This window comes from Gastrolobium bilobum, unplaced genomic scaffold, assembly GCF_033153095.1.
Source record: "Gastrolobium bilobum isolate Gb01-03AN ecotype WA unplaced genomic scaffold, APGP_CSIRO_Gbil_v1 utg26386, whole genome shotgun sequence".
Taxonomy (NCBI): Eukaryota; Viridiplantae; Streptophyta; class Magnoliopsida; order Fabales; family Fabaceae; genus Gastrolobium; species Gastrolobium bilobum.
In genome coordinates, this window is record NW_026895189.1 from 64,365 (window position 1) to 76,268 (window position 11,904).

The 11,904-nt window shown below is 34.6% G+C and overlaps 1 protein-coding gene across 5 annotated transcripts; it reads left to right on the plus strand.

Annotated features, from left to right (window-relative positions):
• The first annotated feature begins 206 nt into the window (after positions 1-206).
• Positions 207-7,188, plus strand: LOC133298884 (RNA demethylase ALKBH9B-like). Of its 5 annotated transcripts, none has more exons than XM_061498292.1 (8): positions 207-450; positions 577-1,074; positions 3,183-3,268; positions 3,404-3,714; positions 3,856-3,927; positions 4,024-4,954; positions 6,548-6,632; positions 6,709-7,188. In XM_061498292.1, exons 1-6 carry the CDS (start codon positions 273-275, stop codon positions 4,367-4,369), a joined length of 1,491 nt encoding a protein of 496 aa, XP_061354276.1. In that variant the 5' UTR covers positions 207-272; the 3' UTR covers positions 4,370-4,954; positions 6,548-6,632; positions 6,709-7,188. The 5 variants fall into 5 exon arrangements, with proteins under 5 accessions (XP_061354276.1, XP_061354264.1, XP_061354283.1 ...); XM_061498280.1 differs by lacking the exon at positions 6,548-6,632 and having other exon boundaries at positions 4,024-4,831; positions 4,910-4,954; positions 6,633-7,188; XM_061498299.1 differs by lacking the exon at positions 6,548-6,632 and having other exon boundaries at positions 4,024-4,831; positions 4,910-4,954.
• Positions 7,189-11,904: the final 4,716 nt, after the last annotated feature.

Below are 11,904 nucleotides of genomic sequence, written 5' to 3' on the forward strand. Positions count from 1 at the left end.
AAAATTATAAAAATACAGATTTAAAATTTTAAATCAGAATTAAAATCGAAATTTTAAGTATGATATCTTACCGTATCTGCACATGATCTTTTTGTTAGTACACATAATCTTTTTTTATTACCGCGTTAATAAAATAAAATAAACAAAACATATATATAAGTATATAACTTGATCGTAGTTCCTACGCGAAGTTGCTAACCCTCTTCTCTTCGAGACCTAGGACGTGTTTGTGTTTCATATTCAGATACGGCGAAGCAAATCGAGTTAACGCCATGGAGGACCAAACTCACGCTACCAACAAAGATCCCTTCCTCCTGAATTACAACCCTTCTGAACGCCGAATTGCTTCTGAGTTTTTGGGTACATGGCTTCCCTTCCTTTCCCGAGATCTCTGCACCAACTGCGCCCAATCGCTCTCCGATCGCATCCGCTCCATCGACCCTCACCCAGGTAGCATCAACCCCCCAAAACTTGTAATTCTTTTGAAATTTTTGATTTTTTTAATTGGTTCTTGATTTTCTTGGATTTCACCCATCGAAATTAATTTCACAAGTTTCGTTGCATTTGCATGTGCAGAGTCTCAAAGCCTAGGAGATGATGTTTCGAACGTGCAACCACAGGAGATGAGTGACGGCGTTGAAGATAACTGTGACGCGCATTCTCTTGGTAGTTGGAATGATGGGGCAGAGGCGAATTCGAATTTCGAGACTCCTCGAATGTCCTGGGCTGATATGGCGCAGGAAGATGATGATTTCGATGAAGTAGTTCATGAACAAAAGAATAAAAAATCTAATGTTGTGGTGGCTGCTTCAAATTCAAATTCAAATTCTTCAGAAGCAATCCAAGTTGTTGCTGAGAAGCCTACATTACCTAGGGAGCAGAGGGAGTACATTAGGTTTATGAACGTGAGGCGTAAGAAGGATTTCATATGTTTGGAGAGGGTTCATGGGAAGCTCGTTAACATCCTCGAAGGACTGGAACTCCACACGGGTATTTTCAGTGCTGCTGAACAGAAGAGGATCGTCAGTTACGTTGCTTCACTACAAGAGATGGGGAGAAAGGGAGAATTGAAAGGTTTGTGATTTCACCCTTCACTTCTAGGTTATTTTTCTATGTCTTTTTTGTTATGTGTTTTGTAATTGTCTAATGATGCATGAATTGAATTGACCTTTGATTGAAACCATTCCTTGTTTTGCTAGTGCTGTTCTCTGTTATTTTTCTATGTCTTTTTTGTTATGTGTTTTGTAATTGTCTAATGATGCATGAATTGAATTGACCTTTGATTGAAACCATTCCTTGTTTTGCTATTGCTGTTCTCTGAATTAATTTTCATTCGAGAAAGAAGAAAATAAACTACACCTGATCTGATGTATGTCCAAAATTGTAATCACTCTGTCTGGCTTCTTGTGCTGCAAGTTTTATATAAATGCAATAGATTATTTATAGTGTTCCTTAAGCGCCCTTAAGGCGGTAGTGGTTTTTAACTCTATGAGGAAGGATGTGCCAAAAAAAAAAAAAAATCTTATTGAAGAAAGGTGTTAACATTAGGAAAAATAAGAAAATATTATAATGTTTGACTATTTTAAGTAAATTTGCCTTATAAATTAACAACTCAAGCCTATCATTCATAATAAATATAAAAGATTAGAACCTTCAAAATTTACATAACCCTAAGCTGTGTGGTATTAATAGTCCCAATTCCCAAAGATGGACAAGTAGTTATTTATTTTAACATTCTAATTATTTTATCCTAGGTTATTAATAGCACGCTATTGCGCCGTAGCGACCCCATGGCCAATTGCTCCCCTACTAAGAAGTTAGGGGTAATTCTAAGAACTAGGAGAGAGAGATGAGATTGGAAGGCTGTTCCTTCATGTGTGTGTTACTGTGAGAGATTTATGTCAATAAAAATAGATGTTATGATGTAGTAAAATTGAAAGAGAAAAGAGAAAAACATTGAAAGTAATGTTATTCAATTTAAATAAATTCAATCAAATGGAGTTTTTTGGTTTTGTTATCATGCACAATTATCAATTGTGCTGCAATTGCGCGCAATCCCACGACGGTAGTGGACGGTGGCCGCTACTTGTCGTGCTGCAATGCAACAAGATGTTGCGGCTGCAATTGTGGACAAATTGCAGCCTTTCACAGTGCAAGTGAAATGGCGTGATTTTTCAAGTTTACCCTCGATTAAAATTTCCAACAGCCATTTTTCATGGGCTTTATGGTCTTTTTACCGGTTTGTTTAAAATTCTATATTAACAGTCTATTACTCGTCTCTTGTCTCTGTTTACTTTGTTAGCCTATAATTATGAATCGACCTTTCTCTTTTGTTCATAATCATATTTTGATCAAGAATTGATTTTATTTTTGCTACTAATATTTTAAGTCCTAGGGATAAAAGGGCAGCATGCAAGTAACGGGAGCATTTAATGCAGGGAATAGTAGTAGACTGAATTTAGTGCTTTAATCCAGTATTTTTTTCTTAATCTAAACCAGTTACTTCTCTTTCATGTTTTGGGTAATGATTATGATCACATAATGGTTTTGTATTTATTCTCTAATTAATCACATAATGTGGACTTCACTATAGAGGCTATACTGCTAGAGGTTTTGGGGTTGGCTGCTACACAATCCAAGATTGATAATTATGATTTTACCCCTTCTGCATCATAATTGTAAGTTAGGTGGCTATGCTTTTTTGGGTTTCTTACAGTTATGAGGTGCTAAAAGTGTGCCTCGCCTCAATCAAAAAGGCATGCATGTGCCTCAATCAAGAGGCAGTGCCTCAACCAGCCAGAGGCACTGACCCCTTCTAGTGCCTCGCCTCAGTGTCTTTTGATGCCTTTGACTACACTAGCCATGGGAAGTAACAAATTTATGTAGCTGTAACTTTCATGTCTTTCCAGAATTTTGAGGGCTGACCAAAACTTAGTGAGGCCATGACTTTGGAACTAATAAAGAATTATTCTTCTTTAGGAATAAACTTGGTGGGGCTCAGACTTTACATCCGTTGGGCCTTATGCATATGCAGATATGCTAACTATGCATCATAAGATAATGAAAACATTAAAAACATTCTGTTTTTTCCCAATTGACTATATCATGTTGATAATTTGGTAAATGTGTTGGGTGGTGCTACTTCTGAGGGGCTATATGATGTTAATTCTTAACTTTTTCAGATCGGACATTCACGGCTCCTAAAAAATGGATGAGAGGCAAGGGACGTGAGACTATCCAATTCGGTTGCTGTTACAATTATGCAGTGGTTAGTGCATCTTTCATGCTGACTTATCATTTCTTTATTTGGAAACAAGTTAACTTTAATGCTTGGTGGTGCAATATAATTGCTGATGAGTTTGTTAAGGGATGAAACTCTTAAAATCTAATTTTCTGCTTACAGGATAGAGATGGTAACCCACCCGGTATTCTTCCGCGTGTAACGGTGGACCCCATACCCGATCTGTTTAAGGTCATCATCCGACGCCTCATTAAGTGGCATGTGCTCCCTCCTACTTGTGTGCCAGACAGTTGCATTGTGAATATCTATGAGGAAGGGGACTGTATACCTCCACATATAGATAGCCATGATTTTCTTCGACCGTTTTGCACTGTCTCATTTCTTAGTGAGTGCAATATAGTTTTTGGGTCAAACTTGAAGATTGTGGGCCCTGGTGAATTTGATGGTTCATTTACTATTCCCCTACCTCTCGGGTAAGTATTTTATCTGGATTTATCCACTAGACTTTGTTTAGTTTTTCAACTTTTGCTCATGACTATAGACCGAGTTAGATTAAAATCTTCATCAATCTGCCTCTATCATTCAGAATCTTATAGTTTGTCCTTTTTGTCTAGATCTGTACTTGTCTTAAATGGAAATGGAGCTGATGTAGCCAAACACTGTGTACCTGCAGTTCCTATGAGAAGGTATTTACTTACTTTTATGATATTCTTCTATCCGTGGCTTTGACACCAATGACTTATTATTGATCCGTATTCTTTTTTTGTTAAAACTCTTATTAGGATATCAATAACATTTAGAAGAATGGATCCATCCAAGCGGCCTTTTGGGTATGTTCCAGAGCCTGATCTTCAGGATATCCAACCATTGGTCTATGAAGTTGACAAGGAAATGAAGTCAAGTGGACCAAGACCAAATCGTCATAAGAGACATAGAGACACGAGAGGTGGAAGGACTGATGCTATGGGTTATGCAAGTTCGTTGGAGCCTCATAAGAGACCTAGAAGTGATAGATTTTTGGAGCCTCGTAAGAGACCTAGAAGTGATAGATTCTTGGAGCCTCGTCAGTTGGCTCAAAGTTCACAAAGGCCTGCGAATAGGTGGAGTAGGGTAAAGCTCGATAGTTGACAGATGCTGTGTTATTAGCATCCAAGCCAAGGCACCTGCTTTTTCTTTTTTTTTCTTATTGTATAAAAAGAGGACCGATATACTAACTACCGTGGTTTTTTACTACCATTCACTACTTTGTTAATTACCGTTAGATTATCATATTAATCAACGGTTATTATTAGTTTTAAATTTTCGACAATCTCTCTCTTCTTTCTTCTTTCTCAGCTTTCTCTTCTTCCTACCCTCTTTAGTTTTCATTCTCTTTTTATGCTTCGACTCTGCTCCGTCACCAGCCCAACCACACCGCCCTCTTTTTATGTTTCCTGAAGACAGTTACCCAAATCATTCAAAACCAATTATTTAAAAATCCAAGGCTTAAAGAACGCAGGAACACAAGTGGAAGAGAGTAATCCGGAACTGAAGTGGAAGCTAGGTTTGGGAGTTGGACACGATTTCTGCATATTCGAAATGTCAGATTTGGTATGCTGATTTGGGTGCCATGATTTCTGCATATTCGAAATGTCAGATTTCTATCTGACGCTTATATTTGTTTTTCAGGTTTCGGTGTAGGTTGCGGTTTCGGGGTAGGATGGGGCTTCAGAGGTTTGTTGTTTCATGCTGTATTTATTTTCTTTGCTTCTCTTTCATTTTGAACTTCTTTTAATCGGTTCATTTTAGACATTTTGCTACCTTTTGAAAATTTTTTCACGTACCCTAAGGCCGCAATCTGTATACTGGGCTGGTTGATGTTGAAATTATTTATTAGCAAACTTTTTAAGTTGCTGGAATCATTTTTTTAGCCAAGTTCTTAAGTCCGTGCAAATAATTCAGAATTAGCTTTCCAGTCTCCTTTTTAATTATTTTATTCTAATATTAATGTTGTCGCTCTAGGCTAATTCGATATATATGTTTTTAACTGATTGTATATTGGTATTTGGTAACTATTTAATCTGGAAAATAGAGAGGAGAGGGAAAATCAAGTGAGATGGAAAGGTTTCAATGGACGGACAAGTACTTTTAGTTTAGCTCACTTTCATACTATGGGATTATTTATTGGTTATGGAACAAATATGGTGGTATGAAAAAGGATTGCATTCCAATTTGTATTATCCCACACTTTTGTGGTACTAATTATGTGTTAATTAATTTTCATTCTAAAATTTTCACCTGTATATTTTTAGCTCAACCAAGCACGCTCTTATTCTGTTTCTCTTACTCAAATGCTGTCTATTATAGTTTCTTTTCTTAGTCAAGCTTTCCTTAAAAGTTCAATCTCATATTCATCTCCAGCCCCGTCTCTCTCCTTTTTTTGTTATCTGCGTGCAGTGAGTGGACTTTTAGCCTCTAGCTATATTAACCATACAAGTGATAAACTAACTACATTCATTTCTCAAGGTCACATCACTCACTTGGTACACTGGAAATTTATTTTCACTTCCATATGTTATTGATGGATAGGAAGTGATGTCTGAAAATTTTGTATTTAATTTGGAGTCAATACGTGAGAGCTGGAATGCGTGATTTAGTAATAAGATACCCTACTCCTACTTTCTAGGTCCGTCATATTTATATCTTGCTTCTCACTATAAATCAGGTTACAGTCAAAATGGCTTCTCACAAGAAAAATAGTCAAACTCGGTTAATTTCTTAGGTTCAACTTGTTTAATACTCTAATTTAAGTATGAAGATTGTCATTATGGTATTACATAATTATTTCAAAAGATTGATTTCTTTTATGGATTTTGAAGAGTGAATCTGTTATAATATTAGGAAAAGCAGTCACGACTCACGAGGTGGACAATAAGGACACTTGCTATTGATATCTCTTACTTTGAAGTGACTACATGGCAACCTACTATGTTTGCTTGTTTTATTTTCTCGTCCCTGCATATATGAGAAGAATTGCTATGTAGTTGGTCTTCCATGCATTTTGTTCTTTCTGTGTATCATAATCCAAGAAAAAATACAGCATCTTACTTTTGCACTCTGGATTCTTCCTTTTACAAATGTGGCAAATTGATGGCTAAATCTCCATTCTTTTTGTTTTATCCTGTGAAGTGATGCAAAAGTTAAATAATCTGAGTGAAGAAATGTGTAGTGAATAGTGAGATCTTTCAGTTTTTGCTGCTCTATGCTCAGTTATTATTGAGGCTTGATCTGGGTCTTTTGTTGTAATTTTTGTCAATTTTATCTCAGCAACTGCTTATGGCCCAGTCAGCTTTTTCCCCGACTTTCTTTTACGCTACAGTTAACTTATCTGTTATCCTTGTCTGTTTCACAGGTATGCCATTGAACTTTTTGGGTCTTGGTGTAGGTATATTACTCATGAGTCTTGCTTACTCTAAGAATATCAACAGGAAAGTTCTAAGGTAGCTGGTCATTAGTTGAGATCAGATATGGATGATGCATCATGGAAGCTCACTGAAAATATGGATGTCTCAGGTGCTAAAGCAGCTAGCTTGCTGTTGGGGCAACTTTATTGAGGGACTATAGTTTCTTTCACATTTTTGCTGAATCTGATTGCCGGAATTGTATTACTTCTTTGCAAAGAGTAATTCAAAATTCCATGGCTACACTCCTACAGTAGTTATGTGCTACACATGGATGATTTTTTGAGATGCACATGGTTATTTCTGGAGATGCACATGGCTGATTTTGGATATGCACAAAGCTGATTGTTATTTGGAGAGTCACATGGCTGATTTTTTCATATGCATATGGCTAATTGTTGAAACAGATTTAGTGGATTTAAGGACAACCAATGAGATTCAATGTTATTTATCAAATGTAATTTTTATTTATTCAAAAATTCAAAATTGTTATTGTTAATGAGATTGTTACAATGATATTATGACTCATTTCATTTAATTTCATCTCTGTATTGGATATTATGATTCATTTCATTTAATTTCATCTCTGTATTGGATAAAATAATAAGAATCAAATGCTATAAAGAATAGTGGAGAACAGCACAAAATAATCCCTCTAATTCAGCATCTACAAAAAATAAATTTACATAAACAACGACTGCATTTTGTGCATACCCAATAACAGTAACAGTTACAGTGACAGTAACAGCCTCAGTGCTTTCAGAAATCAAACTTTGCTTGTAACGGCTTCTTCTAGTAATAGAGAGCCCATGCTTCCACCTTACAACGTTTTGGTAACTGGCTCAACCAAAGGTCAGATTTTTTATTATTATTTTTTATTATTATTTTGAATTAAATGGTATTTTGTTACTTGAAAATGTAACTCCCTTGCAATTTAATTCCTAATTTAAATTATTTTTTATTTCTTTCATGTTAGTCCCTAATTAGAGATAAATAACAAATGCAGTAATGTGAATGAATAATCATACTATAATGATAACTAAGTTGCTAATTATGCAAAGGTAGTGGATCCATTCATGTGTTATTTAACATGATCATATCATGGAGAAGAATTATAACTATGTGCAAGTGAATCAATGGTGATAAGAAAGACTGATAACGAAGAGAAAAAAAAAAAATTAGAATAGGTAATTATAAAATCATCACCGCCGTTAATTCACCCTTGAATGATGAGTATTCTCTCATATGATATGGTGGTCGTGTTAAATAACACATGAAAGGATTTATTACATAAGGAAATAAGTTAAACTAAAATGCTAGTTTACTCCATTTTGCCACTGAGTTTCTCTTCTTCTTTCTTAAAAAAGGGAAAAAGAAGTATCCTTCTTAATGACACAAGCTTGTGTCCTTTTAGGTGTTTTACTTTTTTTTCTCTACCCAGTCACATCGTTGATGTGTAAAGTGAAAAAAAAAAATTTTAAATTTACACAAAGTATGACTGGTCATACTGTGTGTAAATCTGAAAAGTTGCTTTTTTTCTTCTCTCTTCCTACGAAAAAGTTGCTTTTTTTCTCTCTCTATCCAGTCAGTCACGCTGACGTGTAAAGTGAAAAAAAAAACTTTTCAGATTTCCCATTCTCCGTCATTTCCAAGTTTCTCCGTAGAGTATTGTAAACTATCACACAGCTCTTTGCTGAACTTGTCAAAAATATTAGAGGTATATTCTTTAGCTGCATGTCTCTCCAATGGCATATTCAATACCAAACGCCTTTCTTTGTGCATAGATTCAAAGTTTTCCCTTCTGAAAGACTCGTAGCGAGTATCTACAGCTTGATTATATTTCTCCACAAATTCTTTTAATGTTGTACCAGTTGTAACAAAACCATCAAAGAATGAATTTATACTTTCACTCCGCTGCGTAGTGTTCATACCAGCAAAGAAAGTGGACCTGTTAAATATTGGTACCCAAGAGGATCTAATTGAATATAATGTATGCAACCACTCATTTCCATCAAGACCATACTTAACAAGAATATGATTCCATCTATCATCAAAGTCTTCAGTGTTTTTGGAGTTCCAAACACACTGATGTATTTTATTACCAAAAGATGCATGCTCATGATAAACATGGGAAAACTTCTCTGGAAATTTTTTCATAATATGCCACAAACAAAATCGATGTTTGGCTTTTGGAAAAACTTTGGATACCGCATTGGTAATTGCCATGTCCTACAAATTCAATAACACATGTAAGTATGCAATCAGTAATGTACGAAACAACTCAATAAAATGAAATTAAATTGAATGTACTTGGTCAGTAATTATAGCAATCAGATGTTTCCCATTCATTGCTCGAAGCCATTCCTCAAATAGCCAAGCAAAAGTTTGCTCGGTTTCATCTTTTAATAGAGCACATCCGAACAAGATTGACTGCAAATGATTATTTACCCCAACAAAAGGTCCAAATGTCATGGAATACTTATTAGTCCTATATGTTGTGACAAAGGTGATGACATCCCCAAAAAGCTCATAGGCCTGCCTAGACCTTGCATCAAACCAAAAAAAGCTTTCCATGCGATCATCTTCATCACACTTGATGGAATAAAAAAAATTGGATTCAATGTCTTTTGTTTAACACAATAATGTAACACAGCTTGTGCATCCCCTGCATCATATATATTTTTTCTCACATTTTTCATATGATTATAACAATCTCGACTATCAAACAATACATCATTGCCTCCCGATGGGCAAACCCGAATCATTGAATTTTTCTATCAATGATTTTGCAGCAGCAGGCATTTTTTTGTGTGATCTCGGATATGAAACACTCATTGGAGAAACCAAACCATGATTATGGTTGTCAGAAAAATATGTAATTCTCCACAATTTTATTTTTTTCATTTGTACAAGCCTTAATACAAGCTTCACACCCTATGCGTGCTGATGATGTCCTCCTTATCAAATTACCGTGAGAAACTTGATCAACACTCTCTTTTTTTTTATTCTGTAAAACCCTCTCTAGCACATGTTACCTTCATGTAGGTCTTCTTAGTTGTTCTAACCCGAACTCCAAAACCTCTTGTCCTAGCAAATGTTGTGTACAAGTCTAATATATCCTTTCGTTCAGAAAATTCCATTCCAACCTCAATCAAACAATCAATATTCTTTGTCGGCGTCAACACAATACTATTTGACATATTGTTAATTGGTTCATTCAATATGTCATCTCCCAGTTTATCAAGCATGTCATCTTCATTCTCATTGAAGTTTGCAGAATTTATTACATCTTCATCCATGCTTCCAAGGTTGCCAGATACCTAAAATAATCGATAATCGAAATTGAAAATGAAAAAAAAAACCAAAATCAGTATTTATAGAAACGAAAATAATGCAATGTGCGACACTGTAGCATCGATAGACCAATGATTTTAAGCTGATTGAACGAATTAAGAATATTTAGAAAGATGGTTTCATATCGGAAGCAAACAAAAAATTTAACAAAATTCTAAAAGGAAAGAAAGAACAAAATTTAAAAAATAAAAATAAAAAACTAACCTTTGCAGATTGGAGATTCGAGCTCCCAAAATGCAACTGTAAAAGTTTACCTTCAACTACATTTCTCTTTTCTCTGTCTTCAACTGACCATTGCTTGAGCATATTAAAACCAGAAAATTAAAATCAAATGCTTAAGAGATGTACAAACACAAAATTCTGCAAAATTTAAAAACCCATCTTGGAAGAATGAATTGAAATGCCAAATACAAAAACTAAAACACTCACCTATTGAAAATGGAGAATATGAGCACAACAAGGTGGTGCGGTTGGGCTGGTGACGGAGCAGAGTTAGAGGGCGGACAAAGAAAAACTGAAGGAAATTGAACTAAAAAATATTTCGAAAGTGCAACATGGTTAGCAATGATTACTAGAACAAGGTCCCAACTGAAATTGAACCCTTTATGAAGTCGAGGAAGTAAAATAGTGACTAGTGAGAAGCTCAAGCAAACTGAACAAACAAGTCAGAGATAACTAAAGAAAAAACATATAGACACCTTTTTCAAGTTTCGAAAGATAGAGAAAACTTCATGCGCGAGAGTCCCAATGCAATGTTGTCGTGTCCAACTCCCAAACCTAGCTTCTACTTCAGTTTCGGATTACTCTCTTCCACTTGTGTTCTTGCGTTCTTTAAGCCTTGGATTTTTAAATAATTGGTTTTGAATGATTTGGGTAACTGTTGTCTTCAGGAAACATAAAAAGAGGGCGGTGCGGATTGAGCTGGTGACGGAGCAGAGTTGAAGCATAAAAAGAAAATGAAAACTAAAGAGAGTGAGAAGAAGAGAAAGCTGAGAAAGAAGAGAGAGATTGTCGAAAAATTAAAACTAATAATAACCGTTGATTAATATGATAATCTAACGGTGATTAACAAAGTAGTAACTGGTAGTAAAAAACCACGGTAGTTAGTATATCGGTCCTCGAATAAAAATTGCCAAAGTGGAGGATTCATGATAAAGTGACATATCAGCAAAATTGCCAAAGAATAGTTTTTCTTTAATATAGATATAGATAGATAAATAGATTGGTTTGCTTTGTGTTTTATCATTTTCTCTTGAGATTCTCCACGGAAATTTTGAAGTATTAATGGGAAAAATACCTAGTAAGCAGTCTTATGCATGCTAGAATAATGTTTACGATGCACAATGTAAAAGTTAAATAATAATAATAATAATAATAATAATAATAAAATAATGAAAAAAAAACATTTCTGTTTTTATTGCAAAAATAAATAAAAAATTCTGCCACCACTCACTCTTAAATAAGTGGTGATAGAGAAACTTTTTCCTCAGAAAAACAAAAACATTAAATCATAAAGAATAGGTATTTTTGAAATTATTATTATTGCTATAGAATTTTTAATTCATTTTAAATTGTTATTTATGTTAGAAATTAAGAAGATATTTATTTTAAAGTTTATCTTTATCTTTTAATATTAAGTGAAATAAAAGAAAAATAGTAACGAAGTATAAGAATAATTTAATCGAATATAATTACATTTCTCAAAAAATAAGTGTATTTGATGAATTTCGTAATATTTCTATAAAACTGAAACAATAATTTTAAAACTAATGATTTACTATAAATAAATTAGTCTTAGCTAGTACAAGTGTACAACAACCATAAGTCCATAACTCCATAACTATCTTCATCTCGTTTCGTATGACTCTT

Coding starts and splice junctions, on each gene's coding strand:
- LOC133298884 (XM_061498292.1), top strand. CDS start 273: ATGGAGGACCAAACTCACGCTACCAACAAAGATCCCTTCCTCCTGAAT. Junction 3,715..3,855: donor ACTATTCCCCTACCTCTCGG/GTAAGTATTTTA, acceptor CTTTTTGTCTAG/ATCTGTACTTGTCTTAAATG. Junction 3,928..4,023: donor CCTGCAGTTCCTATGAGAAG/GTATTTACTTAC, acceptor AACTCTTATTAG/GATATCAATAACATTTAGAA.